Here is a 17,559-nt window from a genome sequence, read left to right as displayed (position 1 = left end):
TTTAGGTCCTTTGCTAAAGAGAAGAGAAGTCTGTGAAAATCAAACTATTTATGCAGATTGCTGTCTTTCTTTTGGTTCACTGTCATGTAAAACAGCACCCAAAAGTATCAGAGTACATTTCACTAGGGCTGCTGCTACTAATATAGCCTTTATCAGAGGGATTTCTACACAAAACATACTAGAGTCAGCAAATTGGACCTCTGCCCACACCTTTGACGGGCATTAAAGTTTAGTGGCTATGTCCAGGGCCAGGGCAGAATTTGTTTCATTCATCCTCCAGGGACTGATTTCTCCTGGAACAAATACTGGCCAGCCTCTTAATTTGAGCTGGTCCCCTGTTTCTGCAAGGCAGAAAGTTCTAAGAGTCATTGCCACAACAGTGACTTTATTGATACATCCATATTTATGGTAAGTACTTAAAACATCTCTACTGTCTCATGGTACTTGCTTGATTCTATTGATGCCTTAAAAGTAAGTTCAAAAGAATAACCTGTTTCAGGAAAAGAGATATGCAAAAGCAGTGTATAGTTGGATGTAAGTAGCCTAGGGACTGTATGAGAAAGTCCATTTTGGGATATTTTGGGGAAAAAAGTAGTATTCAGTCTCCTTAAAGAGCTTGTAAATTTAGGAACAGAATTCAGGAATACATGAGATATACAAAAGACAAAAATCAGCAACCAAAAGTAGTAAAATAAAAAGCACAGCAGTGTGTAGAATCCCAGGACACAAACTTTAATGAAAATAAGCGCTTTCTTCAGGTACAAGAACCAAACTTCTTCAGATGATCTGAAGAAGTTTAGTTCTTGTACCTGACGAAAGTGCTTATTTTCATTAATGTTTGTGTCCTGGGATTCTACACACTGCTGTGCTTTTTTCTTTTTTTGATATACAAAAGACAGCTGTGCTGAGAAACAGACGTATGCAGGCAGTTTGTAAATTAAAACACACAGCTTACCCATTTGGCAGGAAACAGGCAATTCAGATTAGCTTTATTGTCAGATCTGCATTGTTGTGTTTCACTGTAAGAAGGCTTGTGAGTAGTTCTGATACTGTGTAATATATGAGAAGGGTTATGACCTGGTAGCAGATGTGTACAGTAATATGTCATTTGGACAGATGCTGCATGGCGATAGAAGCTGATTCAAACTTTATTAAATCCTGCCCATCTGCTTTTGCAATTCCATCTTGACTCATTGACCTAGTACAATGTCTGGATTATACTGAATGAGAGTCAATGGACAGAAAGAAACAGAAATTACAAGTTCCTACAGGTATTGTGATCAGAAAGCAAAAATAGAGGTCAGGTAAGAAGGTGTCCGGCTATGATCCCTCAGTGGCAAGGACAGAGAAATGGAAGAGAGTGAAGAAGTGTCCCACTAATTCTTTATTTACTTCATGCCCAGTGTACACTGGGTTATTCAAATATATTTAAGTTAAGATGGGCTGTGTCTCATTTATGACATTGTTGCTGGACTCTGGTCACTGCTTTCATGATAGTCTTTGTTAATGGTTCATGTTCTGTTTTCTCGTACTTCTTGCTGATCAAATGTGCATGGTAAGAGCTTGGCTAATATCTATAATGCTGGCGGTAGAGAGAGAGAGAGACTTCTTCGGGTTTCACTGTATACAGTTATAATTTTTGTCCCTTCCTAAGTCCACAGCAGAAGCTATGCACTAGTTGTATTGTTTATGGGAGAGATCATTAGATTGCACAGTGCACAGCAGGTAGTATACATTTGGCTGATGCTACTGGATTTGCTGCAGATGAAAGTTTATCATTAAGTGGTTGTCTGGATTCAACTGCTCACAGCCTGCAGGTAGGTAAGTGACAGCAATGTGCAGTGTTGTTTTCTACCTTGGTCAGCAATATTTGGTGTGTATAATTTTCCTTTCAAAAATACAGACTAGAACAATACTGTTCAAATGATAAACAATCCTTTTTTAAGACAATATCTTGTTTCAGAGGTCTGAAAGCTGTGGTGGTACAGCAGTAGCGTTATTGCATCACAACAAGAGGTTCTCCTGTTCAATTCTCAGCTGGAGTGCCTTCTTTGTGGAGTCTGCATGTCCTCCTTGCGGTCGAGTGGCCTCCGAAAGACATGCGTGAATGGGAGTGCCTTCGCTGAAGGTTGGGCATGGAGCTGGCAGCTCTGCACTGTAAAAATCGACTGCCAATCATTAGCAGACCGGAGTTCCGCTGTGGCGACCCCTAACCAGGAAAAGCCGAAAAGACAAACAACAACAACATCTTGTTTCAGAGGTTTATGTTCTAATGTGGTAAAGCATTGCATGAGCTGTTTTTCTTCACTGAGGCAACTTTACTTAGCAGGCTGCATTTTCATGGTCGTGGATTGAACATTCTAACTTTGAGCATTGTAGTGTGGGGGGTCTGCAGCATTGAACAGAAAGTGTATTATATATGTACAAAAGTGGAGACATGCTTGTAAGTTTTTTCTGCATTTCTGAATGACATAGTTTTTATGTTTGTTAAGCAGCGCTGCAACCAGAGCAAGAGGTGCTTCCACCAGACAACCTACAGCAAGTGCTTGGAGAGGACCATATAATCGTGGCACAGGAGCAAGCTGTTACAACTCAAGTAAGTGCAAACTACAGCTGTGGAGTAACAGCTGCATTGCCATGTTATTTATGAATTATTCATTGTTAAAGCTGTATCTCTTCACTTAGCCTTACTGTTGTCTTTTTTTTCTCAGCTAGTCATTCTAATATGTGTATTGATATGCAGCATGTTAAAATCCATGTTCTGAATGTGAGTGCCTATCCTAGGCAGCAAGGGTTTGAATTGTGCTATAGAGCTAGCTGTTGCATTTCTAGAGAGATGATTGGTGTAACAGAGCTCACAGAAGTGTAGGAGGCAGTCCTGACCATTATAAAGTGACTTTTCAGGATAGTAATATGGGCTGTATGAGATATAAAGACGCAATGTCATGCCATCAGTGTCCTCCTGTACCGTGTATCACCAGGTTAAGCATCCCCCCAACCTTCTCCATCCTTTCAACTGAACATGTGCTGTACCTACCATGCATGTGATGAAGGTAAGAGGCCTGAGATCAAAGTAGCCTGCATGATACTATGAAAGTGCTTTTAGTGGTCATCTGTTGAGTGGCTATGAAACCCTGCATTCCCCAGCGAAAATAAATTGCTGGGGGATAGACAGGAAGGTTTTTTTTAAACAGTGCCAGCTTGTTTATCTATCAAATGAGTTGATACTCTGTGTTGCCAAGATTAATAAAAAAATAAATAAGTGAAGTTGTCGTGGTTAATTTCACCCTACTGTTCATTTGTAAACAATTATTTATATAAAGGGTGGTGAAAGCTGTGAAGTACCTTTCTTCAGAATTAAGTTTTGAAGGGCTTTAAAAATGCATGAAACAACCACTTGATTAGGGAGGTTCTTGTCTGCAGGAATATTCCAGGAACATATCAGGGAGCATTTACAGTTGTGTGCATTCTGTTTTGTTGTCATATTACCAGGTATGCATATAGTCTGAGCGTGTATCTTAGAGGACTACCTGTGCAGGTATATGCACTCTTAGCAGATGTAGCCACATTTTTAAACACCTTTATTAAGTTATCACTTAACACATAGGCAGATATACATTAACAGAAAAGAAAACATTTTTAAAATTTCCATTTAATTGCAATAATCACATATATTTTCTTTGCTGCTATCATTAATCAAGCATTACAAAAATGTGCCTTCTGTTAAACCTCACTCCTCCTTCTCCTGAACACCATAATGCATACGTTGTTCCCAGAGTTTCCATTTACTTCTATGTAATTTGCTCCTTCCCTTTTCTAAAAATCCCTCTTCCAGTTATTTTATCTTTTTTATAATATTGAGTACCTCAAATACAGATGGTGTAGACTTTGATTTCAGTTTTCTAGTAATTGATTTTTTGTTATCCACCAGAATTAAACTTAAGGCCTTACTATGTCTAGGCAATTCAGATCCTGTATCAAGGCTCAAAAGAAACATTTCCTTACAGACATTTGCTCACCCAGTATTTCTGATAGAATACTCTGTAGGGAATTTTTAAAATCTGCCAACAGATTACACTCCCAAAACATATGTTCCCAGTAACCTTTTCTTCTCCATTGCACCTCCAACATTTGCTGTCTACCTGAGGAAACTGTCTTTGGAGTCTGCTTTGGGTATAAAAATGCATATGCAAACACTTCCAATTAGAGATCGTAAACCTTCTGGACTTGGTTGCATACCTGGAGCCATACATGTGTCTTCCCATTGTTTTCTTGTAAATTGCTTTTCAGTCTCTCTTCCCAATCTTTTCTAACCTCGTCTGATTGATTCTTATAGTTATCATACAGTATTTTATATGCCCACTAATTATCTTTTTTTAACAGCTGCTTATGTTCTAGATTCAACTAAGAACTCCACAAGAGAAGTTATTTCACTTAAAATCCCCTTATCCCTTTCTCTTTGCCTGTATTGTAAGATCAAACCCTGGTAGGGAAGGCAGTCTGCAGCCTGCAATCCAAATGTCTTTGTGGCCTCATCCCATTCTATTAACTTTCCAACTTGATTTATTTGCACCTAGTATCTTGGTTCCTATGCCAGGTTTCTCCAGTAAATTTCAGCCCTGCTTGCCTATTTTCTCTACCGCTACTTGCAGTCATCCCTATTGGCAAAATGTCCTTTCTTCATTCTTGTATTGACTTAATTCTTAGAATACTATCCGCTACTTTATGAATATAGTAATCTGTATGATGGTGGTGGTTCTCCTTAAGGATCTGCATACAAAATCTAACTCTCTCTATTTTTTGACCTTCCCCCTTGCTTCATCATCATCCATTTCCACTTTGAATTATATTCTTTTGCTTGTGTTACGTATACGAGTCTTAACCCTGTAGCTCTAAAATATCTCTTCAAATCAGGTAAACCTAAATCACCTTGCTCTGATGGAAGGATCATCTTATCCCATTTAAACCTCACCCTCTTTCCCTTACAGATAAATTCCTTCAATTCTATTTTTTAATTACTACCCACAACTTCTCAGGTTGATAAAAGTATGCCTGACCCATATACAAGACTAAAGGGACTAAAAACATTTTCACTGCTTGTATTTTAATATCCATGTCCATAAATAACAGTTTCCAGTTTCTCGATGTTTGTATTAATTTTTGTTTAGTCTCTTTCCAAATAGCCTTAGCTGCCATAACAGAAGCCTTTTAATCCATCCTCCGAATTACTTTATCTTATCATATCCCCATAAATATGAGTGTTGCTGAATCAGTTTGTGTGTGGGTACATAATTTATGGCCTTTGTTTTATCTTCATTAATTTTATATCCCAAAAAGACTTGAAACTATCTCAAAATGTTCCACAATACTGAGATGTCCTTTTGGGTTATCAGTTACAAAACAATATGTTCAAATAAAGCCAACTTTTCATGATTACCATACCAATTATATCCTTGCATTTCTGAGTCCCTTACTTTATTTGCCAATGGCTCTAAATAAAAAGCAAATAACAAAAGGGAAAGAGGACATGCCTACCCAATTCCTCCATTCAAACACAGCTTATCTGAAATTAACCCTCTCATTTTAATTATTACAATGTAGCCACATTGTTTTGTTCATAGGTTATTACTAGACTGATAACCACTAGGGCCCTTACAAGCCTAGCTATGGACCCCAAACCATTTCATTTTCGAAAATGGCCATCTATACAATCATGTTAGTAGGGAAGTAACTAAGGATTTTTGGGGGGTGTTCATTAGCATAATACTTATTGACGGCCTCTGTCCATAGGAAACATGAGGGCCAGACAGAGGGTAAATTTACGATTTACCATCCAGTTGTCAAGGTTTTGAGTAGGGTCAGTGATGAACTCTTTTTTACATAGATAGGAGCCTAGGGATCCTTTTTACATAGATAGGAGCCTAGGGATGCTTTGGGATACATATCTGTCTGTCCAGCAGGTACTGTTTATGTCACAATTGAAGTTTATATCTGTGGATCTAGTGTTCCTGGTGCTGTTTGTTTTGCACATGTGCAACAGATCCATCAGGGCTGGGTCTGAGGATGCCCTGTCAGCCAGGCAAAGATCCCTCTCAGCATCCTGTAGGAGACTTAAGTGCAGAGACAAAGTCTTTAGGTGATCAGTGAAGGACAGGGTGTTCATGCCCTGAATTTTGCTAGTAAGAAACCTGGGCGTTCCAACTGTTGCAAGTACCTAGTTGGGTATATGCCAGAAGGGGCATTGTATTCAATGAAAAGTCTGATAAGGGCCAAGTAGAGTGGTACTATAATTTTCTTGGACCTGGATGCCATACCCTTACATATAATTTGGACGCCATAGAATAATTTTCTTATTATCGTACCTGTGTGTTGGTCAAAGGCCAGATTGCTGTCTGCATATGTTCCGAGATCAGTTACTAGTTGGTCGACTCTTAGGGCATTTTATCGATGGAGTAATTAGCTTGGGTTGACAGTTTGCCAACAGGCATTATATAATGCCTTTTTTTGTAAAGGACAGTTGGCTTATTTTCCCTGACCTGATAATGCCTGCCCTTTAATTTAATAAGAAGTACATTATGAAAAGGGGTAGGTCCAGTATCTCCACATCTCTTGGGGGCAAGCCTGACATTTGAAAGTAAACCGGGGAAAGCAACACAAACAATGTGGTGAGCTTGATATTTCCTAGGAGATGGGGTGAAAATCAGATAGTCCAGCGTCCTATTTTTCTTCTTTTTTTAATATGGTAAAGACAACTAAGTTAGCTTTCTTCTTAAATGTCCAAATCATCCAAGGAAGATGCAACAGTTTTGATCTTGCACAACACAGTGCTAACTGAAAGTGTATTGGAAGCTACCACAGATTCTCTTGTTGAATGAAATGCTATTTGGCTATTCTTGTTCACAGTAGATGGAGTGTAGATAATCCAGAATATGATGAATTGTATTTATTTATTCTTGTTGATTGGGTTAATCACATTAGGTCTGTCGACTATTTTCAGAGGTTTTATACTGGAGCAGACTCTATGGCTTACAGAGTAAAGCCTTGTCTGTATGTATTTTTATAAGATCGCCTACCCTACCTCCACGTAGCCTTCAGCTGTACTGTGCCAACTTCCATTCATACCCAATCCTAGATTTCCAAAAGCTGTGTCTACCAGAAATCTCTCCAGGCCCCTCAACAAAAGGACAGTATGTCACATGTTTAATTAACACTAGGGAGTAAGGGAACTGATGAGAATGTTTGTCATGGGATCCTTCATGAATGTGGTTTGCTTGTCAGAATTGCTGGCAGAAGCAGTAGCTTGTGCTGTAACATCAGGACATCATAGTTGCCTTTCTAGTCCTGACAGTATGATTTGTGAAACTGCTGGTCACCACCAGAGAGGTAATACAATTATCAGAAGTCCAATGGCATTCATCCACTGGAAAAGAGAGCTTATCATGGGCCACATTCCTCCCCAGCCAGCCCTACTAGCAGCCTGAGTCCATTTCCAAACATAGGTTAATCGGTAGGTACTAGGCTATTGGCCCTAGGCCTATATAAAGCCTAGACAAAAAGGTACCCTGGCTTTCGCCACCCAAGAAAATTATTTTCCTGTGCCCGTGTCATGCAGAGCAACAGAGGTGATCCCCGCGGTGAATTTCCCATTTCCCATCCAATCATCAAGATTTTTTTTGAAGAGTGCGAATGAGGAGCTTTGTTTGATATAGATAGGTAGTTTGTTCCAGAGTATGGGAAGTCTCTGGGACAGGAATCTATCCCTCCAGCATGTTCTGTTTATTGTGGTGACAAAGTTTAGGTCCCTAAAGCGTGTAGCTCGGAGGGATTGGGATTTCTTTAAGTGGAGCATGTCCAACAGCTCTGGGTTTGACATAGCCTTGTATGGAGGCGATATGTGACGGAGTAAAGCTGGAGTTTTTTGAGACGGTCTGCGTAAGGCATCTGTTTGAGGATGGTAATCCTCTTTGTGAGGCATTTCTGCAGTCTTTCCAGTTGTTGTAGATGTCTTGTGAGGTACATACCAAAAGGGGTATTGTACTCTATAATAGGTCTAATGAGCGACGAGTAGAGGGGAACAATGACCTCGTTTTTCCTGGATGAGAAACCTTTTGTGATGAGGTGTGCCACGTAGAAGGACTTCCTGACTACTGTGTCAATGTGATTATCAAAGGAGAGACTGCTGTCCACCTGTGTCCCAAGGTCTTTTATCACACTTTCTGTGTTAAGTAGACTACCACCTATGTGATAGCTCATGGGTACAGAGTTTTTACCAAAGGGGATGACAGTGCACTTTTTGTCATTGAGCATGAGGCCATGGCTTTGACACCAGGCATCTGTCTCAGTGAGGCCCTTTTGTAGGATGTCCACATAGTTAGGAGTTTTGATTATGGCTCCTAGTTTGCAGTCATCTGCGAACTTCATTAGCCAAAGACCTTCTGTGTTAGCCTGTACTTCAGAAATGTAGATACCAAACAGGAGTGGACCCAGGACTGAACTCTGTCGTACTACACTTGTCACTGGTCTGAAGTAGGATTTGGAGTCTGCTACTTTCACAGTGTGGGTTCTGTCAGTGAGCCAGTTGGCAACCCATCTTATGACATAGGGATTTATACCTAGTTTAGTGAGTTTATCTATAATTCCAGAGTGGGGGATAGTGTCAAAAGCCTTGATGAGATCTTGATAGGCTGTGTGAACCACCTTACCCTCATCTACATCTTTGGTGACTGCTTCAAAGAAGTTAGGAGACATGATCTGCATTTTACAAACCCGAACTGGGTGGGGTCCAGAGTTTGGAGATTACCAGTGTCTTTGTTTATACGTTCCATGGCCTTGCAGACCAGGCTTATTAGGCTATTGGGGCGGTAGTTCCCAGGGTCTGTGGTGGCTCCCACTTTGTGGAGTGGGATAAACATCGCTATGCGCCATTCAGTGGGCACAAAGCCTGAGGTGAGGCTATGATTGAACATGGTGCTTAGGTGGGGTGCCAGTTCATTCTGTAGTTTATGTAGAACACAGCCTGGGATGATGTCAGGTCCCATGGATGCTGTGTTCTTGGCTTTGGAGAGTGTGTTTTTTACCTGTGCAGCCATGATTACAGGAACTTTGCATTCTTCCGGTATAGAGATGGGCCCTTTAGGGGGTGAGAGGGGGGTAAAGTTAGCACTGAACCTATCTGCCAGAATATTGGCAATGTCAGTTGGTTCTGTATATTTAGTGCCATTGTGCTGTAACTCAGAGCAGATCTGAGTGTTGCCATTGAGATTCTTGACATAGCTATAGAATGCTTTGTGGTTGTCTTTAGAATCAGTGGCGATTTTGTTTTCGTAACTAGCTTTGGAGAATTTTATGAGGGATCTCAGCTTCTTACTGAGGCTGACCAGGGAGTTCCTCCAGTCATGGGATTTTACTCTTTTTTTGCAACAGTTTCTTTCTTCTGTTGTAGAGTTTGTTTATGGCAGGAGACCACCAGATTGGCTTCCTTTTTTTTTGGAGGATAGCATCTTGGTTCTGTTAGGGATAGCTCAATCCATGCACTCGTGTAAGTGCTTATAAAGTGCATTTGTGTAGGATTCAGCAGTTGTACCTCTATTGTCCATCTGCATGGGATAGTGAAGTTGGCCACTTCTGTCTTAAGAAGCGTGAAGTTGGCTTTGGAGAAATTTTTTACGGTGGTTTCCGTGGGGGCGGGATGTGGGTGTCTAGGGTGATTTGCTTGTGGTAGGATCTGACCAACAAGGAATTGACCTCTGGTTTAGAACACTGGTCGCCCATGTTGGTAATGACCAGGTCTAGGATATTGCTGCCCTGGTGGGGGTGTGGATAAGTTGATTCAAGGCATTGGAATTTATGAATTCCAGAAAATGTTGAGCAAAAGAGTTGGTACGTGAGTAGTTTTCCCAGTTAATGGTGGGGTAGTTGAAATCACCCATTATTAGGGTGTTGAGTTGTGCTCTAATATTTTCCAGTGCATCAAGAAATGAGGAGTGGGAATCCTGGGGTATGGTGGGGGATCTGTAGCAAGTTACAATTTGGATTGCGGTCTTGCCCAGAGTTAGTTGCACTTGGATAATCGCGGATGCATTATGCTGAGCAACTAGCCTGGAGGTGCGGATATCCTTAATGAATATGGACATGCCTCTGCCTTTAGTGTTTCAGTCCAGGTTAGGTGGCCGAAAGGTGTGGTATGAATTATAGCCTGGTAATGCAGGGGTGCTCTCTGGAGCCTTGATCCAGGTCTCTGTCACTGCACAGATGTCGATGTTCTCCATTTTAAGGAGTGCCTCGAGTGAATGCATTTTGAGGTTTAGACTTCTAACAGTGAGTAGCATTACCCTCAGATTTTGCTTGCTTGTACCTGTTATGGTGGTGAATTTGTCATTTGAACCATGCCTAAAAAAGGCACTATAGGGGTGGCAAGAGCCTTACCCAGTATCCGGAATACCAAGGGTGACAGGTGCAGACCATCTCTGGCAAAGCATCGTGGTCTGTCGATCATGTCATCCCAGGCAGACAGATACTGGATCCCCTTAGAATGACACCAGAAGCTTAGCTAATTGTTGAAGTCAATCATTTTGTCCAGTTGCACAGACATATCCTACCTCTGAACTATGGGGCCTTATATGTTTTTGTAGTCCCACCAACTCCTGCTCTCCCTAAGTTCTCAAGGGCTCATCCAATCATAGCAGTCTAGGTTTTATCCCTAGAGTTAGGTATAAAGCCAAAGCTAATGAAGGTGAATGCCCCAAAATCAGGAACATATTTTTTTAAACTGACAGTATGTTAAAAGGATTTATTTTAATGCACATTTTTGAATAAGTTTAACCATAACATCTGTCATTATTGTTACAATTTTGTTGTAAACTCATAAGTTTTAAGGGGCAGAGCAAAATTTTGAGGTAAAATTGGAGACATTTGAGAAGTACGTAGCAAGTGACCACCACCCCATAGTCCCATCTGTGTCTATATGTTGGATGTGGATCTTGTCCCCTTAGGTATAAGATGTGCAATGGCATTAGTGCAGAAAGGTTTCTTGTCCTTCCATACTGACACCCACTACAGGAATGTTTGCTCGGCTTGCTTTTATGTGCCTGTCTTCTGATTTGTCCCTCCCCTCAGCCTTAACTTCAGAGGGGGGTGTTGCCAGGCAGAATAAAACACCAAATCCGCCCTCCGAGAGCAGAGTGGAGAATTAGCTTTTGGTTGTTAAAATGTTTCTGTACTTCTCTTTTGGCCATCAGGCACCCAGCACACTGATTAATCCCAGCTTTATGGCATTACAGGCAGAGGCTGGCAGCTGTGTTGTTAAACCAGCAGACATGCTAATGTGTATTTGATATGAATATATTTGGAAACTGTTTTAGGTGTTACATAGGAAAGCAAGAATCAGTATTACTGTAGTGGTGGAATTTAATGATAAAAATGGGATAAAGCAGTGAAGTCAGATCACCACAGATAAAAAAAAACACGTGTTTAATAAGTACGCATATATAATAGATAGTTTGAGTATGTGTGATGGACGTTTTGTGGTCATGTGAAGAGCCACTATCACTAAAAATAATGATTTCAGTAAATGTATGAGTATGTGAGAATGTGATGTGACAGATGATTTAACTATGTAGTTGTGTAGTGGGTGATTTTTACAGTATAGCAGGGATATACATGAGTATATGATGGGCTATCACACTTGCATGCTGGCACAATATGTGCTTATAGTTCATTGCTTTTAGTGTTAGCTTTGTTTTTTGGTTTACCTGCAGGATGAAGCTACATACATTCGAGAGATCACAACAAGCGGGCAAACAGTTCAGCGTATTGTTGCAGCTGATAACCAGGTAAAAGATGTCACTGAGTGAGTAGTGACACAGCTTGTAACTGACTGCATCAGATGGCTTTCATGAATCTCTCCCTTGGCTTGCCACAGCTTTGGAACAATATGCCATCACAGTCATGATTGTTAAATGTTTGCTAAGTGAGGATAACCTAAAGTGCTGCACAGGATATTTAGCCTTAAAACATGAATACAGTATACGTCAGTCATTTAGACTGTGATTTTATGTAGTACTTTGCTTCCAGCAATTCAGTATATTGCACAAAAGAGTGGCACATATTTAACTAATTACAAATGGTTCATGCAGTTTGAGATAACATGAATAATCTACTTATGGGGAATAAGTTCTAAACTGGAGCCCTTTTAAGCACTCTGTGTAGGTAAAAAGAGGTGGTTGGTCTGTACCCAGTGAAAGACTAAGCCTCCATGAAATAGCAAGTGAAAAAATACTTATTAAAAAAAAAAAAAAAAAGCAGAGATTGATCAGCTTTTTCATTCAACCAGTGGTCGGTTGGCCTAACCAGTCTGCTCATTTTCTTCTTTTCAATGCTATTACTACTACTACTTCTTGTTTCAGCTGCTCCCGTTAGGGGTCGCCACAGCAGATCAACTGTTTCCATTTCTTCCTGTCCTCTGCATCTTGCTCTGTCACACCAACCACCTTCATGTCCTCTCTCACCACATCCATAAACCTTATCTTAGGCCTTCCTCTTTTCGTGTTACCTGGCAGCTTCATCCTTAGCATCTTTTTCCCAATATACTCTGCATCCCTCCTCAGCACATGTCCAAACCAACGTAATCTTGCCTCTCTGGCTTTGTCTCCAAACCTTCCAACCTGGGCTGAGCCTCTAATATACTTATTCCTAATCCTGTCCATCCTCATCACACCCAGTGCAAATCGTAACATCTTCAACTCTGCAACGTCAAGCTCTGAATCCTGCCTTTTTGTCAATGCCACTGTCTCCAACCCATATAACATAGCTGATCTCACTACCCTCTTGTAGACCTTCTCTTTTCACTCTTACTGGTACTCGTCTGTCACAAATCACTCCTGACACTCTTCTCCACCCACTCCATCCTGCCTGTACTCTCTTCTTCACCTCCTCTTCCACACTCACCATTACTCTGAACTGTTGATCCTAATTACTTAAACTCATCCACCTTCGCCACCTCTACTCCCTGCATCCTCACCATTCTTTTATCCTCCCTCTCATTCACACACATATATTCTGTCTTAGTCCTGCTGACCTTCATTCCTCTTCTCTCTAGAGCATATCTCCACCTCTCCAGGGTCTCTTCCACCTGTTCCCTACTCTCACTACAGATCACAATGTCATCTGCAAACATCAAAGTCCACGGGGACTCCTGTCTGATCTCGTCTGTCAACCTGTCCATCACCATTGCAAATAAGAAAGGGCTCAGAGCTGATCCTTGATGTAATCCCACCTCCACCTTTAACACATCCGTCACTCCCACTGCAGACCTCACCTCTGTCACACTACCCTCGTACATATCCTGTACCATTCTTACATACTTCTCTGACACTCCCGACTTCCTCATACAATACCACAACTCCTCCCTAGGTACCCTGTCAAATGCTTTCTCTAAATCCACGAAGACACAATGCAACTCCTTCTGACCTTCTCTGTACTTCTCCATCAACACTCTCAAGAGCAAACATCGCATCTGTAGTGCTCTTTCCTGGCATGAAACCATACTGCTGATCACTAATCATCACCTCCCTTCTTAACCTAACATCTGATATTGTTAATCCTCGTTCATTCCATACGTATGGGTATCTGTTCCGAGCTCGGAATCGAGCCAGACATTTTCCAAGCTCGCATCTGCTTCAAACTCTCGAGCTAAACTCTTACCCACAATTCCCCTCTCCCTGTTACCTCAGATTTTGTTTGCCGGGTTGCCATCTGGTCGTTTCAAGCTACTTCTCTTGAGCTAAGTACAGTCAGTTGTTGTTTAATTGCTTTGCAAATTACTTTTGTCAGAAAAGTTGATATTTTATTGTCTCTTGCCCTATCGCATCTAGCGTTCATAATTTCCTCAGGTTTTTTTCTGTCATTTACTTACCCTTTTTACCGTGAGGTAATTTCTCCTTACCATCGTTGGTAATCCCTTTCCTTTCCTTTTTCATACCTTCAGTACTCTCTTGTACCATTGTTGGTATTTTTCTATTTGTTAATATGGCAGATAAAAAGGGTAGTCTGGGGTTTAAGCGGTGTTCTGATTGTGAAAAACTGCCTACTTCTGATGCACACTCTTTATGTGTTTATTGTTTGGGGGCTTCCCATTAATCTGTTGAACCACCTTGTACTATATGTGGAAACTTTTCTAATAGAACTTTGTTAGAAAGGAAAAATAAGCTGATACTGAAGGGACTTCTAAAATCTCAATTTTCGGAGGCTATTTCTGGGTCAGAGGTCTCAACCCCTCCTAAAGCCCATAAGAAAATGAATGTTTCTACTAAGGCTAAATCCTTGCCTTCTTCCCAGTCTGGGGACTCTCAACAACCAAAATCTAAAAAGGCTAAAATTTCGACTCCAGAGCTCTCTGTCAGACCCAGTGCTTTCGGTGCCCAGACCTTCAGCACCGAGGCCTTCGGCTCCATTAGTGATTTCGGCTCCGTCCTCTCCTGCAGCCTTCTACATATCGGCACTGAGGGGCTCCTTGGTTCAGACCTTTACCACTGTATCGGCACCGACCGTTCAGTCGGCGTAGGCATTGACCACGTCGGCTCTGAGATCTTCCTCGGAACCGAGTCCTTTATTATTGACTCCAGTTTTGTCGGTTCCAGTTTCGGCACCGACACCACTTCGGCATCGATCCCTGTGTTGGTGCAGACAATGACATCGGCACCGATGACTTCTTTGGTGCAGACTACAGTAGTTCAGTCTTTCTCGGCACCGTTGTTCTCGGTGCGATCAGATGAGATGGACACCGAGTCTGCCTCTTTTGTGGACAGGCCTGTTTCTCCCCCAGTCTCTGTGAGGTCCACTAGAAATCTGTCTGAACATGATGTGTTGCATCTTGTGGACCAGGCATTCTTGGCCAGAGGTATTCCACCTCCCCCCAGGAACTGTCCTTCCTTGGGAGGTGATCACCCATCTCCAAAGACACCTTCTTATTCTCCTCCTTCATTGCCTTTGAAGTCCATGGGTATAGTACAGTCTTCCCCTTCTGCGGTTCCCTTTATGGATCTCACTAAGGAACTGCAGTTGCCTTCGTGGCAGGAACGTTTTGCTATGACCCAGGATGTCAGCTGTGATATGCATAGCTTGCTGCTCCACAGCCATACAGGGACTCCGAGTCGGCAGGCTGAGCCACTTAGAGGAGGAGTGCCCCCGTCCTTGACATACACTCCTCTCCGGGTGGACCGGCCTTCCAACAGAGGGAGAAGGCTTTCGCTGCTGCTGGCGATACCGGACTGTCAATACCTCCGCCCTCCTCTGGTTTCACAAGTCGCACCTAGCGGACACCAGGTGCAAGGGCCTCAGGACATATTCCCTCAGGAATCCCCTTTTCCGTCGTCTTCCCCAGCTTCTCCCGCTGAGGAGGCCCACCGGAAAAGTTCATGTAAGAGGAAGCACATGGACTCCACAGAGGAGTCTCTCACCGAAGACACAGATTTTGATGAGGGGGAAGGATCCCCTCGGTCACCCTCTGAGGTATCCTTTGGTGATATCCTTGAAATCCTGAAACAGAGAGGTGACTGGCAGCCCTCTAATCTGACCCCTGAGGAATCTGTGTTCCTGCAGGCTTTTCGCGCCTGGCCCCCTACCAACTGGGTTGCTCCATCTGCCGATGAACTTGTCAAGTTCATCGTGCAGAGTGCTTGGAAGGCCCCTGATACTGTTGAAGCTATTCCCCGGAGGCCTGATAAGATCTTGTCCCCTCCTGCTTCAGATCCCCATTGGTCCAAAGTCTTTCTGTAGACGCTTTAGTGGTGGCGGCCGCAACAAAAAAGGATGTGGCAGAAGAAGAAAGCCAGACTGTCCATCCACCTAACAGGCCCTGGACAGAATAGGAAAGTGCACTTTTGCTTCAGTGACCTTTGCTATCAGGTCCCTGAATTATATGGCACATTTTACCAGGTTTCAAAGGGATCTGGTTTCTGAGCTCTCTGAAACCTTGGCTGGTGCAGTGTCTGATGAGGTCTGTGACAAAGAGACCTCTCAGCTGGCCACTATTGAATCTATATCTAACTCCTCTATGCGATTGATATCTCACGCATCAGAAGGAGCAGCTAGAGCAGCGGGTTCAGCTGCGGTCTTGAGACGACATGCCTGGATGCGCTTGTGCAACTTCGCGAAACCAAACCTTTTAAGTCTTCCTTTCTTAATGCCCCCATTGAGCCCTCCTCGTTGTTTGGGCCCAAAGTTAAAAGGACACTGGCCAGATGTGAACAAGACGGTAAGACCCTTTCTGCTGTAGGTGTCCGTTATTCTTCTCCTCAACGTTCTTTCTCCCAAAACCAAAAGAGTGGGAAGATATGCTTCAAAAAATCTCAGGGTCCTTTCTGTGACACACAGGCCAAGTTCTCCCCCAGAGGCAGAGGGGGAAACTCACAGGGAAGATGCTCCTTTCGGAGCAGAGAGGGACCGCGTAACCAGGGTTCCAGGGATTCTTTCCCTGGTCAATCCTACCAGCGCTCCTGAAGAGTGGCCCAACTCCTTTCCTCTGGAGGTGGCTGGGGGACGTTTCTCCTTGTACCCTTCTGCCTGGCTAACCATCAGCACCGATTCTTGTGTACAAAGGATCATAACCAGAGGTTATCATATCCTCTTCGATCTTTGTCCTGTCCCTTCAAAAAACTCTTCCCGACATTCCACCCAGTCAAAGGGAAGAAGCAGCACTAGAGATAGAAAAGCTGCTAAGAAAAAGAGTCATCCAAATAGTCCCTCCAGACCAGATAGGATCCTTATTCTATTCAAGACTATTTTTGGTGCCAGAGAAAACCGGGGACTGGAGACCAATTTTGGACCTCAGTGTATTGAACAAGTCTGTGAGAGTACAAAACTTCCGTATGGTCACTATACAGTCTATCCTCCTGCTTTTGGGAAAAGACGATTGGATGTGCTCTATAGATCTTCAAGATGCGTACTACCACATAAAGGTGGACAGGCCATCAAGAAGATTTCTGCAGTTCTGTGCGGGAGCCAGTCACTACCAGTTCAGAGTACTGCCCTTCGGACTCTACAGCCCCCAGAGTGTTCACAAAGTGCATGGCAGTTGTCACAGCTCACTTGCGACTTCAAGGATTCCAGGTGTTTCCGTACCTAGACGACTGGTTCATTTCCACCCCCACCAGACATCTGCTGGAAAAAGCCCTGGCATACACCTCCTCGCTGCTCAAAGGCTAGACATAACCATAAACTGGCAGAAATCCAATCTCACACCATCTCAGTTGACAGAATTCATAGGGGTTATCTTGGACACAAAAAACTGCAGAGCTGCTATTCCAGAGCACAGAATTTTAAGGATAAAGCAACAACTAATTCCAATCCTATCAAAGGAAAAATCCACAGCTCACTTGGTTCTACAGCTGTTGGGTTCCATGGCAGCCTCCATCACCATTGTTCCCCTTGCCAGGTTTCACATGAGGCTTCTACAATGGCTACTGTTCACCCAATTGTATCCTTTTCAGCATCCTCTTTGAGCCATGATTTGAGTAACCCACAGGTGCAAACAGGGTTTAAATTGGTGGATGACACACAATC

The 17,559-nt window shown here is 42.6% G+C and overlaps 1 protein-coding gene across 6 annotated transcripts in view; it reads left to right on the top strand.

Annotated features, from left to right (window-relative positions):
• ZNF335 (zinc finger protein 335) overlaps positions 1–17,559 on the top strand; it is a 1,318,033-nt gene that overhangs the window by 1,209,226 nt on the left and 91,248 nt on the right. For 5 of the 6 annotated variants that reach the window (XM_044090238.1, XM_044090239.1, XM_044090240.1 and 2 more), the window contains 2 exons: positions 2,496–2,596; positions 11,757–11,831. In XM_044090238.1, the coding sequence (XP_043946173.1) occupies positions 2,496–2,596; positions 11,757–11,831 (176 nt within the window). The remainder of the gene's footprint in view (positions 1–2,495; positions 2,597–11,756; positions 11,832–17,559) is intronic. The other variant, XM_044090241.1, reaches the window with a different exon arrangement.

This window comes from Protopterus annectens, chromosome 12.part0 (assembly GCF_019279795.1).
Source record: "Protopterus annectens isolate FY-2018-M chromosome 12.part0, PAN1.0, whole genome shotgun sequence".
NCBI lineage: Eukaryota > Metazoa > Chordata > Ceratodontiformes > Protopteridae > Protopterus > Protopterus annectens.
This window is presented reverse-complemented; position numbering and strand designations above follow the sequence as displayed.